The sequence below is a fragment of the Saccostrea echinata genome, unplaced genomic scaffold (genome assembly GCF_033153115.1).
Source record: "Saccostrea echinata isolate AGI-Se365-2 ecotype Australia unplaced genomic scaffold, CSIRO_AGI_Sech_v1 ptg000057l, whole genome shotgun sequence".
Taxonomy (NCBI): Eukaryota; Metazoa; Mollusca; class Bivalvia; order Ostreida; family Ostreidae; genus Saccostrea; species Saccostrea echinata.
Window position 1 is genome coordinate 3,306,325 of NW_026889806.1, and position 22,899 is coordinate 3,329,223.

Sequence of the window (22,899 nt, forward strand, 5' to 3'; positions counted from 1 at the left end):
TATTTCTTCCTTTTTGCCTAAGTAACTATAAAAATATCAGGCCATATATTTCTCATTAACAAGCATTATCTAAACATTTAACAATTTCAGCCTGATCATTATTTCTGATTGCAGATTATTCGCAACCTCATGAGTATATTATATCACTGAAGGTTAAATCTGTTGGGGAATGGTCCTGGTTAAAAATAACTAAATTTTTAATTCTAATTTCCACTGTATAAAGTAAGCAAATTGTTTTGAAACAATTAAATCAATAGTCCATGATTTCATACACTTAATACAGATCAACATTCAAATGTTTTAGAAAATGATTTTAAAGAGTAATTTCATTTTCTAGTGATAAAAATATGCAGGTCTAAAATTTTAACAACTTTTAAAAAAGTGCATAAAATATCTGAGTAGCTAAGTAGGTATTAACAAAACTTTGCTGTTTTGCCTTACAGCTATGGGACATATTTTATATGTAGTGCACTCAAGCATTTGTAAAACTACTGCCCTTAATCAACTTCCCTCTCTTTGTCACAAAAGTGATCAAAAGATCTTATGATCTATTGCTGTAATACAACACAGATCAAGGGCTGAAACTTCCCTTTTCTCAGAGGACTAGGTGCATTTTAAAGCATGTACAAAAAATTAACAAATTGATTCAATTCTACAATAAAATTTCCTTTTCTTTTTGATACAGTCATAGATAATCTATGATCATTAAACTTTATAGAACAACATTTATCAAGCAAATCTAATACAATGTGTAACAACACAGGATGATATTTTCACTATAAACTAAAATTTTGTGGACTATCTGTCAATCTTCTATAATGAATTATTAAGAACTCTATTCCTTCACTATAGAACATTTCCTTCTTCCTCAAGTAGCAACCCAAGGATTTCATGACTCATTACATGATGCCTAAAATATCCAATCTCTGAAGAACCACCACACAAGAACAACCATTATAGAATATAATAAACCAGTATCTTACAAGACACATGACCTTTAGTTTCTCTTACAAATTACATGCAATCTCTGGCTTCTGGCTTCTATTGATAGGAAGCAGTTGCTAGAATCCCACTGATATTCTTGAGAAAATTACACACCAACAGAAGTGCGAATCAGTGATAACGAACCTCTAACAGAGTACAAAATCAGTGCTATACTAATGTCTCCAATCAGTCACCAGGAAAAAAAATGTCTTCAGCTTATTTCTATTATTTATAAATAACCTTTTCAAAACCCAAACATTGCTATATGACTATTTTACTGCATCATTTGTGTAGTTTAACCTTACAGTTTACAGACTACCCGTACATATGTAACATAATATATCAGACAAAATATATCTTAAATTTTCAATCATAAAATGAAACAAGCTCTGCAATTCAATAAATCAATGAAGCCATATATCATTTTGCCATTTATGACACAAAATTGCGAAGTGATGTAACAGTCAAGTGGCCATTGCTGATAAATTTGACAGGGAGTGATTGCCATTACACTTTTGTTGATGAGAATTTGACGTCATGATTAGTCTGAGAGATAAAGAAAATCAATGATCTGATGACTTTTTGGTGGTTCTTTACTCAAACATACAACCAATCATCAAATTTATTATTAATGTAGCTTTTGGATTTCAATCCTTTCTACTGAAAATTACTGCACAAGACTGTTTACAAGATCAACTCTATCCTGAGGAATATTTTCTTTATAGAATTCTCAGTTGGTCATATTGGGAAGATAGAGTACACTTGTATGTCTTTTTTAAGGTGATCCAACTTATACTCACTAAATGAGTATTATACAATCATGTAAAGATCTGAATGTTTAATCAAATAAATTAATATATACAAAATCAACCATTACAATGCATAAAATATAATAATATAAATAACTTTATAGTTAAAAATTACAGTTTAACTTCAGTACTATAGTATCTCCAACTTCGATGACTCAAATACCATGGAATTTTTTAAATGAGTTGGAGGTCCCAACCACTTTTTCAGTATCAACCTCGATATCTGAAATTTTTGAAGACATCAAAAAGTTTTCTCCATGCCAATGAGTTACAGATAATGAAGTTGGACTGTATTTATGTTACCTACCATCTTTGTTGACCTGTTCATTTAGAGTTCTGTCCCCTTTTGTTCTATGGTGCTTTCGGCGTTTGTGTCTATGTCCATGTTTTGGCAAATGCAGACCAATGAAAACAGTGGAATGCGATCTGTGATCTGAAATTAAAAGAAATTCGCTAAGCAAATTACTCAAATATTACAACTGTATGTTACATTATAAAGCATGTTTTAGGTGTAAATACTAATTTACTAAGAATGAAAACAGAAAAACTTAATGCATATTTCTGGTGCATTGATCAGTGTCAGTAAATGGCATTGATCTAGAATATCCTCAGTAACCTCTGCCACCTTAGGTTTAGCTGGCAATGAAAGTCATTTGTACCAGTACCAAGCTTGCAGGAAGTCTAAAGCAAACACTAGCTCTCACCTACAATAAGTAGAGCATGTGGTGTTTTTAGGAGATACATTTTGTTGTTATGTTTTCAGTCTGAATCACTACAACATTATGAACCGGCCCTCTTGTAAATTTCTTTCTTACTGCATTTTTAATCTAAATTCACAATACCGCCCCTTAGTGAAGATCTTCATATTACTTTTACTGCTCGTTAAATTAAGTGTTGCTCTGAAGCAATCGGCTTCATTGAAAGTTCAATATATATATCCATTGCTAATTGTGTTTGGCAAGTTAAATTCTTTTTTTTTCCTCTCCTAGATTCATGTACATTGTTACAAGCTTCTTTTACCTGATTTTTTACCTGTAATTTTCTGAGAGGCTTGGTAATCCCCTAACTCAGTATACGTTTCAGAGATTGAAAAGTCAAACAATACACAAGTTTCACCAGGACAGCTAACTTTGCTTTTGCATAAAATTATAAAACTTTGATCACTCATTGTCACCCCCACACAGCTACTCTAGGGGTCATGATTTGAACATGAAAAATTGAACTTTGTTGATCTTGAGAAGATGATTTTTGAAGATTTTTCCTACCGGTATATATTTCTATGTAAAACTTTGATCGTCCATTATGGCCCCAGTCAATATCCCTGGGGATCATGCTTTAAACATACTTAAATTTACATTACCTGGGGATGCTTTCATAAAAATATGTCTAATCTGGAAAGTATCTCAAATAAACTTTTGCACTTAAGGGGGTAGGGGATTCCCATATCTAGCTTCTTTTCATGGTGTTTATTATTCTGTAATAGTCAAGTTGTATAGTCATTTAAGATTGAACACTTATAAATTTTTTTCTCAATAATTTGAATATATTTCATCATGTAAACATAAATGGATCGTGCAGCAGGCTTTTCCATATAAGCCCTCTCCAGTTATAAGATTTAGTTTTAACAGGTGAATTACCAAGTAGGAAAATAAATCTTAATCATTAACCTGCAGTTCCAAAAAAATGTCAGATAAAAACAGTCATTAGTCTAACATGAACACTGTCTAATTTTGTTTATTTATAGTACTTAATTAATTAAGTGGTCACATAATGAAAAGACCATAAATAAACTAAAATCATTTAATATTAGTCAACCATCGAATCAATTTATTATGATGGCGGATCAAAAACAGTATGGCATATATTGTGGTATTTAGTTTGGGTGTTATGTGAACAGTAGATATTGGCCAGGATAGCTCAGTGCATGGTTAGAGCAATGATGACTATAACAGAGCTGCCAACATCGTAAAATGAAAAATTGTAACGAGGAGGTCCAGAGGTCGCTTAGACCCACGGCCGGCCGCTAGATATTTTCTTTTTGATTACTTTGAAATGATTTAGACCGCAAGTTGGCATAGAAACAGACAATAAGAATACAAGAAAGCGCCGTAAGAACTGACATTTGTATTAATGGTGAAAACTGAAGGTGGAAAGTTATGAAAATACCAGTATTTCAAACTTTTGACGAAGAGAAACGGAGATCGTAAGGCCTAAGGATAAATAGATATATCGTAAGGCGTATTTTAGACACTCAAACCATAAGTCTAATTACGCCAAAATTGTAAGGGTTGGCAGCTCTGCTATAGTAATGCAAGGGTCGTTACTAAGGTTTGAGCAATAAGTTTCATTATGTGTGTTTTACAGTTCATTCTTTCTACTGTATATCTAACCAGCCTGTCCTATATCTCACAAGCAGAAAGATTTCAGTTAAGGACTTAGAAGAGTGCCTGCACCTCCAATTCATCTAAGAGGAAGTTCTAGTTAATTCAGTAGCTTAATAGAGCTCATATTGTTTCTCAATATCAACTTGATAAATCTCAAGTGGCAAAAATCCAGCCTTTACACTCCACTATAAACAGGTGCCCCCTAAGAACAAGTCTCTTTAAGGACATTGGCAAGTCAGGGTTTTCCGGAGAAAAAAGGTTTAATACATGGTTTTTTTCGCTTATAAAATAGTGATTGAGAGTGATCTCCCGTGTAGAATTCTCTAAGCGGTGAAAACCAATAAAGCGTATGTTACAGAGGTAAACATAAGCACGTGTACCTCCTTCAACGGGTAGAATCATCTATACAGCAAGAAAGAAAAGCAGTAATGGCTTTGTTGTACATTGTATTCAGGGACAAAGAGCCAACAGGTCATTATTTACCATAGTTATGCTCAGTTTGCTGGAAAGGGCAAAGATGTGACATATGCTGAAAGGTAGGTCGACCATGCCGACTGAGAACAGTTCTTAGGTCATGTGAAGGAATCGGCATTTAGTAACTACGAATAAAAGTCAAAAATAAATCTATGACAATATTTTTATGACAATGAGTTTCAATTCAGTCAATTACATGATAAAACAATCAACCAGTCTCTTGACCAATTTTAGCTGTTAAGGGACGCAACTCCAAAATAATGATCGGTGCCGGTATACCCATGTCTTGTTTCTAAATATACATTTTTAGCCAAAATATCTAGAAGTCATAGGAAATGAAGATACAATAATGTATATAATACAAAAACTGTATGAAATAAATGGGTTTTGAAGAAATATTATGGTGAAAAATTATGTAGGTCCCTTTTATCAACATTTTACATAGGAAATGCATTAAGAATTGTGAAAACACTAATTTGACAAAATCTAAAAAAGAATGATGGATTGGTAGCTAAAACGATCCAGAATATAACCTGTTTAGTACATTTAAACCTACTCAAAAGTTCTTGAAAAATTCTATACAATAACCAGGAACCTTGCCAATGTCCTTAAGCCTTAAATCTTCTAGCATCAGTATAACCTCAGTAAGGGTTTGTACAACCAATAATCTAATCAGGATATCAGGCTTCCATACAATTGATTTTTTTTTTCCTTGTCTGTATGACAGGAATTAACAACTTCATGAAAATGGTCACCCATTAAAACAAAAACAGTCAACTATTAATTACAATAATGGCTTCTTTTATAGTAAGGTTATCACTTAAATAATACATTAATTTGCACAATAAAAAATCAAATATTTCATATATATATGATAACACAATTTTTTAATAAAATTCTACACAAAAGTAAAACATATGGTTACAATTTACCATTCTTAGTAATTAATATTAATGATGAATTTACGCTTATAGCAAAGTGATATATTTTGCCCCATACTTTTCAAACATATGAAATTATCAGATATAATGAATTACTTTATAGCAATTAAATCAAAATTGATCATCCCTGACACTTCACTATGTGTTTTACTTCATCAAAGCAGCTGGGTTCTGACTATTAGTGAATGTTTACCTGACATGTGTGCAATGTTTTACCTTAGTGAAACTCTTTATTATCACTGAATTTTTAAAAGATGATTTAGTAGCTGCCAATATTTGGCCCCGTTCAATTCTGAATCATTAAAACTGTTTAATTATAGTAAACATACCTAATTAAAATGATGCTAATTTTTCATTCATTTATCACATTGTAGGACATCATGGATTGTGTCACTCTCATTTCATGAAAATTATCAAAATATTTCAGACTATTTTTCAATATTTTGAAAAGAGTACAACTTCCTATCTAAAGATTATGAATAGATATACAGTCAAGCCTTGTCATCTTAAACTTGTTGGGACAAAAAATAAATTTCAATATGTCTGTAGATTCTACAAAACAACATGTGTTTATGAAACACTGATGCCCCTATGGCAGCCTATGTCAAAGGTCACATTTTCTCAAAAGCAAGTCCAAGGTCAAGAGATCAAAAATGTTGGTAGCTAATTAAAAGTCTTGTAACAAGGAATATAACTGTGAAATGTGAAAACCTTAGCACCAACCATTCAGAAATGATGGCCAAGGTTAAAGTTTTTGAAAAGTAAGTCAAAGGTCAAATGATCAAAATTAATGGTGCCCAAGGGAATTTTTTAAGGTCTTGTCACAAGAAATATAAATGTGAAATTTGAAAGACCTAGCACCAACTGTTTAACAGTTATAGCTAAGCTTAAAGGTTTTCAAAAGTAGGTCAAAAATATTTATTCCCAAGGAAAGGTATTCTCACAATAAATACACATTTGAAGAATGAAAGCCTTAGCACCAACTGTTTAAAAGTTATGGTCAAGGTTAGAGTTCGGTAAAATTTTGCAAAAGTGGATCAAACTCCAAGGTCAAGGTCAAGAGGTCAAATATGTTTGTACCCAAGGAAAAGTATTGTTACAAAGAATACACAAGTGAAATATGAGAGTCATTTATAAGTAAAATACAAGTAATTGTAGCATAGCTTGCGGGCAAAACTGGACAAAAAAGATATATTTCACCTTTAACAAATTTATAAGGGAATAGCAGACATTTATGTCATTAAGAGTTATCTCTCTTATCAGAGTATCAATGAACCTTAAAAGACAAAGATTTCTTATTTCAAAAAAGTCCCTTGCTAGTAGCTATATTTAATCTAAGTTCTCATATCATGATAGTCCTTAAATCTTAAAAGGGTGCAATACTTATTAATTAATTTCTACATGACATCAAAATATATGTACATGTAATTAGAATAGATAGCAGGCATATACCGACTTCAACCAGTATTATGATTGAATTGACTTCTTTGTTGTGACAATAAATGAACAGATATACATAAATTTTATTTCTGGCATCGTGTAACAGCTGAATTTGGAATCAATACTGTTAGTATGATAATTGTGGTACTAAATAAATACAAAAGGTCCACTGATCTTTTCCAAAGAACAAGATTGTTCTATAACATAACTCCATTCAATATAAAGAGTATGTATGATATAAACAAACTGATTCTGCATTGCATAAGAAAATTTTGATGCTGATAATTAATTTGCAATTTGTACCAAATACATATTTTTCTATAAAAAAAATTTTTAACTTCTTTAAATATAATCAAGCATTGACATCTGATTTTAAACTGCATGACGATGAGTTCAAATAATTAAATCTGATCTTTTTTGCACTATTATCCCTGTCCCTTGGTTAATTTAAATGGCAATAAATGGTTCTCATATCTTTTTGACAATTTGTAAACAAATATGAAACCTTCTAGTCCTTTAGAAGAAGAGTTTTCAAGACTCTATGCAATACTTTAGACTCTTTCCCTGGTCCCAATATAACGCCCAAGGGCCAGAATTTAAAACCAGAAGTCTCTGATGAGACTGTAGCTCTACTGGTTTGTACTTATAACAAAGGAAGATAAAAGTAGCATTTGTACTTGAAACTTTGCAACAGCAATACATAGAATAATGATCCTTGGTTTAGTCTCTTTTTGTGGCAAGATTTATTTCAATCATCAAAACTGTAGGGTGAGTAGCCTTTTAAAAGAATTTTACAGAAATTTCGATTTTAGTAACCATGGCAACATCATTCAACAAAATTTAAAAAAAAAAGACAATTATGTATCTAAGTATAGTCTACTTGTGTGCCAAGTTATACTGAAATCAGACCAAAACTGTAGGAGGAGTAACATTTTTGAAGTATTTCAAGGAAATTTCTATTTTTAGTAACTATGGCAACACCGTTTATTGAAATCAAAAACCAATACATAGAGTTATGTATCTTAATGTTGTCTACTTGTGTGCCAAGTTATACTGAAATCAGACCAAAACTGTAGCTGAGTAGGGTTTTGAAAGAATTTCACAGAAATTTCTATTTTTAGTAACCATGGCAACACCGTTCATTGAAATCAAAAACCTATACACAGAATTATGCATCTTAGTGTAGTCTACTTGTGTGCTAAGTTATATTGAAATCCGATAAAAACTGTAGGAGGAGTAGTGTTTTGAAAGTTTTTCACAGAAATTTCTACTTTTAGTAACCATGGCAACACCATTCATCGAAATCAAAAACCAATAAACAGAATTATGCATCTTAGTGTAGTCTACTTGTGTGCTAAGTTATATTGAAATCAGACCAAATCTGTAGGAGGAGTAGCGTTTTGAATGTACTTCCCAGAAATCTCTATTTTTAGTAACCATGGCAACACCGTTCATCGAAATTAAAAAGCGATAAACAGAATTATGTATCTTAGTGTAGTCTACTTGTGTGCCAAGTTATACTGAATTCAGACTAAAACTGTAGGAGGAGTAGCATTTTGAAAAATTGTTTACAGATGGACGGATGGACAGACAGACAGCTAGACGGACGGACGACGGACACCTTACTATCGCATAAGCTCTTCTGGTCTCTGACCAGTAGAGCTAAAAAAAAGAAGCAATATGCACTTTTTAATAAAGATTCAAAATAAGCTTTATTATTTCTGGCTCAACGGTTCCCAAGACACTATTACTGAAATTCCTACAATAATTTTCATTATTGCGTGGACCCTGAGGTCCACGCAGAAAATATATAAGCGGGGTTAAACCAGATGCCATGGGCTTATGTCAGGTTACGCATGCGCAAGAATGCTTTAGACGGTTCGCCCCTAAGACAACTTGCCTTTAGGACAATTCGCCCTATTCGGGCAAACCTCGCTTGAAATCTGTACATCGTATTTACTTAACTAGTGTATTCAAGACCCGAATCTACTCATTTATACATATATCCTTATATACATGTAAAAAAAAAAATCATTTACATGTACTATAGTTTTGTATATGGATTGATAAATTAAGTTCGGGGTTTCTATGGTGTAAAGTATTAATTTTACTGATAAAACGTCAGAGATACTCAAGCTGAAGAAAGTCAACTAAGAAGTGTCATTAATATCCTAAAATGACATAAAATGTAGGCTGCTGAGTGTCATGAGACTTCTATTGATTAAAATACATGAACTAGGAAACAAAATGCATATACATATATACATGCATGTAGTGACTTTATCAGGAAGTTACACATTTCTGAAATAGTTTTAATTTCTTTTTAATCAAAATTCATACACAGAACTTAAAATTGATATAATTAATCATACTACTTTTAAAAATTAATTGTATTCAGTACGTCACTCATTTTCAGGAATATTTTATGAAGCATAGTGGCGGTTGTTTCTATTATTGATCGAAATATCTGTCCATATAAACATACATTAAATATACTTAATACTACATGCATTTATTTGTATTACTATTTACTAAATGACATCACAACAGTTGATATACAGCAATCCAAATAGCTTCTTACAGGCCTGTAGCAGTTTTTCAAAGTGGGGGGGGGGGGGGCTCTGAAAAAATCCCATGTGACACATCGATCTGTGCTGCATGTTTATCTTTCCAATGAAAGAATCTTCCGTATAAATCCAAAACAAGATTTTACATGTCACTGAATTCCCTTCATTGAAGGATACTTTGTACTAATGTCAGTTTGGATGAAATTGACCCCATGGTTCTAAAGGATCAAAAACATGAAAAATGCAAACAATGTTAGACATGTACAAAAATGGATAGCAACAGGTCCTCTAAATGACTTGGTGAAGTTTAAATGAAATTTTAAGTGCTAACCTTGGATATCGGATTCTGTTGGATTGTACAGTTTGGCTGAGGAACCATGGTCTCGCAGTGGCCAGTCCTGGCTGTCCATTCCAGTACAATTACATCCAAGCTCCTCTTTACGGACTACCTCACAAACCCATCAGTCCGGATATTAAGCCTGTAACAATTCATCAAACCCTTTTGACAAATTTCCTACAGGCAGGCTCAAAGATAAGAATAAAATTACCCTTTATTCCACAGGTACAACCATCGATACTTAACTTTGCTTGAAGAAATCAATAAACTATTTCAGGATGTCTAGACTCACCAAACGTTACTAGTAAGAGTTAAGTAATCAGGATCATGTAATTTTATTTCAGTTTATTTGTGTCATCCACTGAATAAAAATACAGTTTCAGATAATGTGTGATGTTTTTATGTGACTAAAGGAAGAAAGAGGTTTCCTTTGTATTATTTTTAATTTTTCCGTGATGACGAGATTTTCGTGCATGATCCATTTCATAACATAAACCAATAGCAGCTAATAGCCAATTCAATCACTGAAATGAGAAGCTGCACATTTATTACATGTTCATATATAACAGAATTCAAAGGAACCACGTGATTATATACCATCAGATAAGCACTCACATTGAAAAACTGGGTACGGACTGGGCAATACTTGGAGGGAGGGGAGGGAGGGTAGGTTCCAACTTCTTTCATTACCAAATTTTATTCATACACTACTACATTACCCTTATTTGACTTTTGACTATACTGCAACAAAAAGTGGAGGGGGTGAACCAATATTTTCAATAGTAAAAAGTTATGTTTCAAAAAAAAAGGGGGGCAGTCCCCTTCCCCTATGTGCCTGCCGGGAGTTGTGTAAACCAAAATCTTGACTAATACTGTGTAAAATTTGTCCCCTTCAGTAAATTCTATTGTTTAAATGTTGTCTAATCCAGAATATATTGTCTAGTCTGGCCTATATCTATGGAAACAGTGGTGTCCGGATTCAAGTTTTTCTGTACTTCACTGTAGTGTATTTTCTTGGAGAAATGATGGCATGCAGGTGACCCTATGTTGAAAATGAACTTGATTAAACTGTATACATTTATATGATTATTTTCTCAAAGTCCACAAAACATTGTTCAGTTGTGTTTAGAACTTCCTTAAGGGAAACATATAGGATAAGGAAAGAATACTTGATGGAACCAAAGCTATACATCTTGGTTGTAAACCAAAACATATAATTTAAGAATAACTTTGCAAGTACATCTAACTAATATATCTTACTTGAGGGCATTTATGACATTATGGCAATACAAATGAAAGGATACTGCTCATGTTGTTCAGTGAAAAAAAGAATTTGAAAAAATACTTTAATCTTTACAAATTAGTTGTGGTTAACATAAGGAAGTAGCTAAAAGAGGCCAAGTTTAAATATATCTAGAACATAATTTTACAACTTAAAACATCACAGACCAAACAAAAAGGCTTTTTAACTTGTAGCACTTTCAATTTCAAAAAATTGCTTATGATGATTTTAGTGCTTTTGAGTTGATTTAAAAAAAACAAAACCTTTCAGCTCATGTAATAAATTAAAAATCAATTAGTCAGCACATATTGTATATGAACTCTTAGCAGAAGGGCCACCTGAAATTGGGACTAGAGTCAGTCCAAATTTCTTTTTTTCTTTTCTTTTTCTGTTGTTTAACATCCCTCTTGAGAATTTTTCACTCATATGGAGACACCACCACTTGCTGGTGGAGGGTTGCAAATTTTATCCTATACTCGGCACTTACGGCCATTAAGCAGTGAGGGATCTTATTCATGCCAGCACCTATTGCAACCGGAGGACCAATCTCCACATCTCGCAGTGGGATTTGAACCAGCAACGTAAGGATCAACTCATTACACCACAACTCAAACCACTGGCCATGCGGGCGACTTAGTCCAAATTTCACAGAAACAATAACATAGCACCTATGCCTCTGAAATGTCTTAATGTGAGGGAGGGAGGGGGATAAACCTTTTAAGTATTCAGTAATTTGATTTTCCCAAAAAATGTTTGCCAATGACATTTTCTAAAGGTACCATATAAAGACACACTATATATGCAGATCCTTCACATGAACAAATGCTACCTGCTTCACTTAGCCAAACTGTGAAGCAATTCACACAAACAGTCAAGATTTGACACCAACTAAATAACCATAGTCCAAAGGACTATTAGCTTTTATAAATTACTAGTTTTGTTGATTGTCCCCTAGTTAGACTGATGAAGGCAGTCCAATGAGTTGCAAAGGTCAAGAGGGGAACATGTGCGGAGGCAGCTTGGGAAATGACACAAGCTTGAATGCTCCGGCCGGCCTTTACAACCTGAGCCATGCAATGAAGCTAATAGACTTTTACACCACATTTTGAGTATACAGTTTAACTTCTGTATCTTGAACACTGATATCTCAAATACCTTGGATATATGTAGAAGTTAGATGGAAGTCCAAACCACTTATTCTTTCTTTCTTAACCTATTAAAAATGCAAAAAGTCAAACGTATGAATTAAAATCAATAATCAATCTTCCTAAAGCAAAGACAAATGGTGTTCTAATTGTTCATGCAGGGATAATCAGGGCTTTTAAATCAAATGAAATAATTTAAAAAGTCAACCCTCATTTCAAATATTCAACAGTCCCTCGAGCTTTTTGTGTAAATTAAACAGATTTAGAGATGCTGTTTCAAGTAGATCAAATGCCATATATATGTATAGTGTACTTAATGGAAATGCCCTTTTTCCTAGTGTTCGTCACGTATTCAATTAAATAATTTAAATTGTCCCTTTAGATGAAGCTAAAATGGAGTTTCTTTGTTACTTGAACTTAAACAACTGTTAAAACCACCTAACAACTGTGTTATTTGGTACAATACATTTTCTATACCAGTATTAAGTTAGATTAAGCTGATATCTAATGATTACATACATGTATTATTACTTCCTATTGTAGAACAAAATTCTCGGGAATTGAATCCCCCCCCCCCAAAAAAAAACAGACATGATTAGAAAACCCCCCGACATGATATACTGCCAATGTGCCCTGGGTATAAAGGTGAATTACCAGCTCGATCTGGTTGTAACAAAGAATATGTACACACTAAATTACCCTGGAAAACACGTTTCTGGAAGTTTGTTAATTTTTTTTATGAACACATAAAAGAGAAAAAACTATCTGATGAGACTTCAGGTCACCTTCAACAATTACAGATCACTTTCCAGAATCCTAGATTTATAGGTGAAATACGAGAGTTTCACAATAAAACTATAACAAACCGGCAGAATTTCACTAAAATCAATACATTTCCATTTGGCTCGAAACTGAGGGCACAACATCCGAGAATAACTTACACTTTCTCAACTCTAATACACAGGGAAAACGCGATCTTTAGACTCGCGGACAGAGGCACTCGCGTCCTTACTTTCCCTTACTTACCGTTTTAGATCTAGTTTCCAGACAGCCCGCTACCACGTGAAGCTGTGGTTATTTCCGTCACACACTTCCTCTATACTCAATAAACTGATAAACCGCTGACTTTTAAATGAATAGTTTTACGCAAAGTTGTGTCCTTTTTCTATTGTAATACGAAAGAACCCACGCGCATGTTACAAAAAAAATTACTATGGAATCAATTCTGGCAAAACGCCGTGAGCCTGCGATAACGCTAGTGATTTTCAGTAACAGTCGATTTATTTTATTGACAGATACTGTACATATGATATAGTTATACTGAGAATTGTTAACCTTTGATAGGACAGTTCGCTTTTCTTTTCTTTTCTTTTTTAAATCTGTACACATAAAATACTTAAACCGGAACAGAAATTTGAAGTATACTGAAGAAAAAAAAATTTAAAGGCACGCACACGCGTACAAAAAAACTTTGTTGAATATTACAGTAAAGCCACTTTTAATCATACCATTTTCATGAAACAACTGAAAAACTGTAGAAACAAAATGAGTAGTTTCTCAATGTTTTCCCTACCCATTTCACTTCTGCACACTAATTATCAGGTGACTCGGAATGACGAATGGGTGACAATAAACGCAAAGTACATTTAAATCACCCATCACCCTTATTCAAAAATCGTTGACCCCTATACACACCTAAATAGTTTGGTAAACTTGTGTCACGTATCGGAAGGTCTGTACGATCACCGCAGAAGATAGGTCAAAAAGTACTTGGGGGGGGGGGGGGGGGTTCACCAGCATAGTTCACATCATATCCTGACTTTCTTACAGAAGACCGATATCATCTCTCTGTTAAAGGAACTTCAATACTAGCAGCCAACATTAAAAAAAGCATCCATACTTTACTGAACATTCCAGTCCAAGAAAGATCCAGATCCAGATCCAGATTCCGCCATAACAATAGGAGAGGCCGAGGTCGGGGTTACATCAAATTTTAATGTATTCATGTAATTGTAAAATGGGAAACAGTGTAGTTTTGTTCTTGAAAACTTTTGTGTGTGTGTGTGTGTGTTCAACTAGTTATTATTAATACTCTAAGATAAGAGATACTAAATTGATTTTTTAGTACTTAGCTACAGGTGCATTTATATGTTACTGAATATATAAAACATAATATGTAAGCAGCTAGGACAATGTCTTATTAGATTTTAGTGTTCAGATAAATAAGTTATAAAAGGTTAGATACTTGAAGCCAAGTACTTTTTTTCTCTCTATTTTTTTACTCATTTGATTTCGATCATGAAGTCATCTTTTGTTTACTCATCAGTGAAAATGGGCTTCTGGAATGTAGGGGGCCTTTTAAGCAAATCATACAATAAATTGAATGACACAATTTTTCTCAAACAGATAGAAAAATTTGATGTTATTTTCCTGGCTGAAACTCATGTAGGTCATGATCAATGTATCCACAAGATAGGAAAATACTACAGTCACTTTGTGTGTAGATCTGCATCAAAGCATAACAACAGAACTTTTGGGGGGTTGGCCATGCTATGCAGAAGTGAATTCAACCACATATAAAGATTTTAAAGAACACAAAATCTGATTTTCAGTGGATAAAGTTAGAGAAAAAAATTTTCAATTTCGATCAAGATTTATTCATCTGTGTATTGTATAACCCCCCGGAAAATTCATCTTATTCCAAAAGTATTGACTATGATATTCTGGAGTGCATTGAAAAAGACATAGCTCATTACAAATCATTGGGTAATATTCTGTTATGTGGAGATTTCAATGCAAGAGTTTCTACTGAACCTGATTTCATTGTAAATGATGATAATAACTTCATTCCTCTTCATTCAAGGTACAATGCTGACATACAAATTATTAATCGACATAATTTGGACTCTAAATTAGATAACAGAGGCAAAGACTTATTAGATCTCTGTATATCAAACCAATTGAGAATATTAAATGGTCGTACCTTCGGAGATACAGTTGGTAGCTACACATGTTTTACGCCAAATGGATGTAGCACTGTTGACTATGTATTGGTTTCAGAAAATATACTAAACCAAATATTGTATTTTAGAATATCAGAATTTTTACCTACATTGTCTGATTGCCACTGTTTGTTGCAATGGTCACTGTCTGCTAGGTTTTGTCTGAAATCTGATATGGATGATGTCAACTCAAGCCCTGTATCACCAAACTATATATGGTCTGATGAGTCTTCTGCTCGTTTTGAAGCTGCTCTTAATTCGGAGGACATTCAAAGAAAATTACACAATCTTTTAAATGGAACTAATCTTGATTCTCCCTCATCAATTGATAATGCCACAACAGAATTATCAAATATCATAATTAATACTGCAGGTAAATCCCTTCAAAAATGCAAAAAAAAATTCGCAAAAAGTCGAACAGAAACCAAAAAAGATGGTTTGATTCAGACTTAAACTCCATGAGAAGAAATTTATTTAGCTATGGAAAGATATATTCTAAGTACCCCAAAGATCCTGCGGTCAGAAATCACTATTACAAACTCTATAGAGAATATACAAAAACAAGGAAATACAAATGTCGTCAGTATAGGCAATCTCTACTAAAACAGTTGGAAACTCTACATGAAGAAAACCCAAAATCTTATTGGAATTTAATTGATAAGCTGCAAGGTACTGAAAACACTAACAGATCTGAGGCAATTGACCCATCCACCTGGGTCTCCCACTTCCAAAATCTAAACCAACCAAAATCCAAGTATGCTCAACGTCTGGCACAGCTTGACACTATTCTTACAGATTTGGAAAAAGAAAAATGTTTCAGTGAACTTGATAATCACATATCCATAGCCATCTCAAAATTAAAAAATGGAAAAGCCCCAGGCCTGGACAATATCTCAAACCATATGATCAAATGTGGTCAAACTTTTTTATTACCATGTTTTTATAAAATATTCAACAGTTGTCTTACTTTTGGATATTATCCAAAACCTTGGTCTTCTGGGTACATTATTCCTATTCATGAAAGTAATGACAGTTCCGATCCAAACAATTATAGAGGCATTACAGTTACAAATGCAACAGGAAAGTTATTTAATAAAATACTTGACATCCGCCTGGATAAATTTTTAGAAAAATATCATATAATAAGTGATTATCAGATCGGCTTCACTCGAAAAGCAAGAACATCAGACCATATGTATATACTTAAGACAATTATTGATAAGTATTGTAATACTAAGGATGGTAGAGTGTTTGCCTGCTTTGTTGACTTTCAAAAAGCCTTTGATACTGTTATCCACACAGGTATCAAAATTAAACTCCTCAGAATCGGTGTGGGAACAAATTTTTATCAAGTAGTCAAAAGCATGTATACATCAAGCAAATCCTGTGTCCATATCGGTAATAAGATTACAAACTTTTTCCCAATAACATTAGGTGTGAAGCAGGGTGACAATCTTAGTCCCAATTTATTTAAAATTTTTATTAACGATCTTCCAGATTATCTAAACTCAGCTACTGACCCAGTTTATATAAATTCAAATTCAATTAAGTGCTTGATGTATGCTGATGACAATTTTACTCTCCTCTACAGCAGAAGGTTTACAGCAAGAACTTAATATTCTACAGCAATACTGCAATGATTGGTGTCTCAATATTAACACATCTAAAACTAAGATTATTGTTTTTAACAAAGCAGGTAGGCTCACCAAAACTAAATTTTACTTTGATGATGTTGAACTGGAATGTGTGTCTGAATACAAATATCTAGGTGTAACATTTTGTTCCTCTGGCTCTTTCTCTTTTGCTCAAAAGCAGCTTTATCAAAAAGCATTAAAATCATTTTTTAAACTCGGAAAAAATTTCATTTCCCTGAATCCTGACATTAAAACCACTATTCACATTTTTGACCATACTATTAAACCTATTTTACTGTATGCATCTGAAATTTGGGGTTATTTTAACCCATTTACTGAAAAAAACAGCATCCCCAGCTGTACTATTGAAAAAGTATACTCCAACTTAATTTGTGAAAAACTTCACTTGAAATTTTGCAAATCAATACTTGGTGTGCATAAATCTGCAACTAATTTTGCTGTTTTGTCTGATTTGGGTAGATTCCCCCTGCACTTTGACATTATAAGATCAATGATAAGTTACTGGTATAGACTTGAAAATCTAGGCCAGTCTTTTCCACTTTTAAAAGATGCATATTATGAATCCAAATCACTGTTTGACAAGAATATTCCTTCTTGGTACAGCTCCATTAATTTTCTTCTCACCAGTATCAATGGCATTCGCAATTTAACTTCAGTCAAAAGACAAATTCAAACGTGCACTTAAAGATTGTTTATTTAGATACTATATACGGGAATGGAATTCACAACTGAAATCAAATTCTGACAAAAAACTAAGTTGCTACAGTACTTTTAAACAAAATTTTGGTCAGGAAAAATATATTGAGCAGAGGAGAAGCTTTACACGTTTTCGCATATCAGCTCACAGACTTAATATTGAAAGGGGAAGATATATAGGCATTCCTAGAGAAGAAAGACACTGTACTAGATGTAACAACAAATCAGTTGATGACGAGAAACATTTTCTTCTTTCATGTAATCATGTTAAAGATGAAAGAAATGTCTTGTATGAATTAATAAACAAATCCTGTAAGAATTTTCACAACTTGGACAGTGATAGTAAGTTAACTTGGCTTATGACCAACGAGGATGTGCAAATACTAATTCAAGTTAGTAAAATGATTCTGAAAGCTGGAATATAAAATATTAGTAAATTTATTAAGGTCTATTCTATGTAAAGTACATAGTTTTTATATGTTACTTGTGTTTTCCCCCTATAACCTTTAAAAGTGAAATGATTGAGTGCCTTGAGTACTTAGGGTACAGGTTTGCCAGTAAAATTGACTGTGCAGAGGCATCGTCCCCTGGTACCCTCTGTATTCAAGCTACCTTTTCTACACTAAATAATAGTATTAATATTACTTATTTACTGTTAAATATAATGGTATATTTGTGTATTATAATAATGTATGTAGATATGCATATGTATGTACGATTGTGTATATGTATGTGGGTATGTAACTATGTATTTTATACTAGAATGTAAAATACCTATAATCACTTTAAAAAAGGTTGAATTGAGTAGGTACATAATTATATGTTAAGTATTTTTTATATATGTTATTAGTTTTGCTATCACCTAGATGATTCTGAATGAGTGTCTTGAATACTTAGGGTACAGGTGTGTCAGTAAGATTGACTATGCAGAGGCATCGTCCCCTGGTGCCTCTGTATTCAAGCCACACTATATACATGTATTAGCATACTACTATTATTGTCAATTTCTTTATCTTCCTTCTGTTTTCTTCCTACTCAATATTTTTGATCCAGTTTCAGACTATTGTGACTATTTTGCAAATCTTGCATTTTCATGAGTATCCTACTCGTGTTATTGTACATCTTTCATTTGTACCCTCATGATAGATATGATTTATATTCTGTCATATTACAATATACTTTAATATTATTTATATGTAATCATTCTGAAATAATTGTATATGCCCCCTGAGGGCCCTTGATTGGTGAATAAACATATATATATATAAGAATTTAACGTTCAAAATTGATCGAGTTGATATTCACAAAACAGCACTGAACTGTCCAACATATTCCATGACTAATGAACAGTCCTTTTCTCTTTTTTTCAAGGAGAATAAGTTTTGTCATTTTTGGGGAATATCCATCAGTAAGCTTCAGATGCACGATTTCTACTTCGGGGGGAGGGGGTTACTCCTTTATTCTTGAGAAGGAACAACAATGGTGACGGTATATTTTTATTCCCTCTTTGTAGAAGCCGTGCTATTCGTAGCACATGTAAAATGTGCAAACATTTACAATGATCATTTAAGGGATGTAACTTTTTGTTCGCAACATTGTATACCTTCCTTCTGTAGAGAAATTATTCAATAGAGAGAAGTAGACGACTTAGTTCATGATTTATTCACGTTCAGCATGAATTCACTGACTACACAACTTGTTAACAGTTTAATATACCTGCCTAATTCCATAATGATGTTCATCAAAACACATTCTCAACAAATTACTAATAATAATCAATAAGAAACAAGGGGAAACAACTTTCTTTCCTCTTGTTTGTAACAACCAACATAGTGGAAAAATCCATTGCTAAAAAAAACAAACCAAATTATAAAAAGTGATGTGATATCCTGACGAAAATACACCAAACACAAAATGTATGACATCTGACAAAACCTAATGGTGTATGCAATCATCAGTTCTTCTAATAATGTTCAACAGGGAGTTGAACATCTTCACTAGTGGAGTGTTTCTGACCCACTCTTCAGAATGAGGATCAGAAACAACTGGCTAGCAAAGATAGGAGTTGAACTACCACAAGGTTTAGTTAATAATTAATGTTGAATCTGAAATTCAATGATCATACAATATAATAGTAATAATAGTTTTGTTGAGTCAACAATTTCAAAATAAAATACAGCAGGCAGAGTTAATACATGTATTTTTATTGCAATTTCTATTATGGGGAATAACTCAATTTTCGAAATTGAGTCATTCCCTTTCTCATGGGTAGCATTCAGTATAATGCAGTTGTGTCTGAGAAACATTTGGGCCTTCATGGGCTGTATTGAATTCATAGCAAGACAAAAGCTTAGTTTACATGATTTCATGAAAGTTCAAAATACATATCATTTCAATGAAACAGAAAGTTTTCATATACTGTTTGTTTTTAAACATGGACAAGAGCATATGAATTAAAGTGAATGGATCATTAAATTCAAATTATTTCAATGATTCAGAATTGAACTAGAGCACAGCATGACACAGTATTGTATAAGTGAATGTTAATATTTAAACAATACTGTGTGATTCCTGCACAGCAGAAAACTTAAATCATCTTGCCTTTGAAGGCTAGTAATTATTTAAAATGTTTACAATCAACAATAATCAAACTGACCATTTGGGTGAAGCAATAAAACGTTATACACTGATGATTCTAATGCAAAAAGTGCTGGATAAATAGACTGTAGCACAATGGATATGCATTTTGACCTTTTGTGTCCTTCCATAACCAATATTTAGGTGCATTTTAGCAAGAGGTGATAATTGCATGAATTCATGATAATCTCTTAACAGTTTGACAAATGAACAAGTTACAATTCATTCATAATAAGAGGCTAAATGCCTAGGAATACATGTACATATACATGTATTTCATGTAAAAAGAGTGACCTTAACAAATGGTATGTTCCTTTTTATTCTGTCTCTTAATTACTTCACCCAATAACTGTTCCAGTTATCCGAGATAAAAATAAATTTATAGTACAGGGCAACACAAAAACTGATATGTTTTCTAAATGCCTGAGTTTATAACAGTATTTGTGTGTCCATCTACAAGCCCTTCTGTCTCTTCAATAATAAATGTGTGTATTAAATCAGAATCAATCCATGTTTCAAACAAGCTTAGAGCATTCAATATCTATGAGATCCAACAAAAAAAAAAGCACTGAAGAAAAATTATATAAAATGCATGAAAGTTACAGGTTATGACCACCAAGAGCATTATAATAGAATATTGCAACAAAGCTTAATATAATGATTACATATGGAAAGAAAAACAGTGGAGGGTAACATAAAGAGGAAATGGACAAAACAGTAGTAACATTTTACCCCCAGGTATTGCAGTTATTGAACACACATCAAACAGTACATAAATACACAATATGTATTTGTGACAAAATACATATCAGGCTAACTGACCATTGTCCTCTATTTCACTTAAGACCTTGAATTAATACTATCGTTAATTCATAATCACACACAGGTTGATCAATTTTGGGCATACAATCAGATGCCTAAAAATGCACTTTAATTAAAACATCTCAAGGTATCATTTTAATTTGTAAATCTATAATAAAATCAACATGTTTCAAGTGGGAAGAAAGAATTTCTTGTAAGAAAGAGCTACTTGACATAGTTCTGAACTACTTAGCCCTAGAAAAACCCTCCATTTTACATTTATTAATACTATCACCACCCACACATCTACATAAAAAAATATGCATCAAAGGGCTTCAGAAAGATTTCCGTTGTAAGGGTGTTTTTTTTCCAAGTTCATACAACCTTTCATAAAAAGGCATGTGCCAAAACTAAAAAAAAAAATTCATATCAAAAAGTAAGAAATAAAGGGAGAAAAATGAAGACAAACAAAATAAACAATCAATGAATATCCTAAATATACATGTAAATATAGAAATATAAAGAAATTTATAAAAATCTTTATAAAGATACGGATTTCAATGCTGGAAATCATAATTAAAAATTTTATGCACTGGGATAGATGAATAAAGCTACAAAAGTGAGACATAATTTTTAAATAAAAAAGAAACAACAAAAAACAAACAAAAAAGGAAAACATGAATAGTTTTAGATACAATATCTGCAGGGAAAATTCAAAGACCAATATCACAACATAAAATATGACATTTGAATCCCTAACAGTGTAGTACATAGATTTCTTCAGCACTACAGAAAATATTTAACATGTAATGTATTTTAGCCAATTCCCAACCTATTTTATGCAGTGCTGCCTATCCCCCATTTTTTATTTGGACAATCTTGATTCTTGAAGGGTAACTGGAGGTATATTAAAACAAATTACTTAATTTGATTAGCATTGTATGAATTATTTTCAAAATATATCAAGTAAAAAATTAATAATAATAATAAATCCAAAAGTTGCTTGTGAAACATGATGCCCTGAACCTTGATGAACTCAAACAAATGCAAACTGATTTTGATAATTATTCGCTGATTTTGAAACACTTCACTCTTATTCTATTCCTGACATTGGACAACTTCATGTACTCTACAATCATACAAGATGAATTTTTACACTGACAGGCTCTCAACTTCATTCACTCAAAATAAATGCAATTTAACAAGATCCAAACCTAAAATATTGTACAATGTACATAATAATAAATAGCTTTTAGCAATCCTTAACAAAATGACATCACATTTGTATTTTTTTTGGGGGGGGGGGGGGGGGACTACACATGGCTTTATCACATTTTACTATCCTTCTCTTCATTATCACTGTGATCTCTGCTGGGTGGATCCACCACAATTTCAGGGGCCTTGTTTGATAACAGGTGCTCCTTTTCCTCTTCGTCTATGTAGAAAGACACCCCTTGACCTGAGGATTTGTTTTTACTGTTTTTATGCTTCCTATGTCTGAAAAAAAAATAATGTTCCCAATAAAAGCTTTTCAAAAATCTTGTACAAATTACAAATCTCTTTCTTATAATTTCTATAAAGAAACAAGAGGCCCACGGGCCTTATAGGTCACCTGAGTATCATGCAACAACTTCGCAACAATGGATTCATGTTTTAAACCAGAGGCCATGAAATTCACAATTTCGAAAGAGGCACACTTGCTCATCATAATTTTACATTTAGTAAGCTTACTTAATACCCAGAAA

The 22,899-nt window shown here is 32.7% G+C and overlaps 2 protein-coding genes across 3 annotated transcripts in view; both read right to left on the bottom strand.

Moving 5' to 3' along the window:
• Positions 1–22,899, bottom strand: part of LOC133174339 (sodium bicarbonate cotransporter 3-like) — a 196,307-nt gene that overhangs the window by 11,614 nt on the left and 161,794 nt on the right. The window contains exons 3-4 of the mRNA XM_061309450.1: positions 9,931–10,022; positions 2,101–2,226 (exon numbers count right to left, since the gene is read on the bottom strand). Of these exons, the coding sequence (XP_061165434.1) occupies positions 2,101–2,226; positions 9,931–10,009 (205 nt within the window). The 5' untranslated portion in view covers positions 10,010–10,022. The remainder of the gene's footprint in view (positions 1–2,100; positions 2,227–9,930; positions 10,023–22,899) is intronic.
• The window catches only part of LOC133174338 (electroneutral sodium bicarbonate exchanger 1-like), a 39,284-nt gene continuing 35,745 nt past the window's right edge, over positions 19,361–22,899 (bottom strand). For both annotated transcript variants that reach the window (XM_061309449.1, XM_061309448.1), the window contains one exon: positions 19,361–22,651. In XM_061309449.1, the coding sequence (XP_061165433.1) occupies positions 22,483–22,651 (169 nt within the window). In that variant the 3' untranslated portion in view covers positions 19,361–22,482. The remainder of the gene's footprint in view (positions 22,652–22,899) is intronic.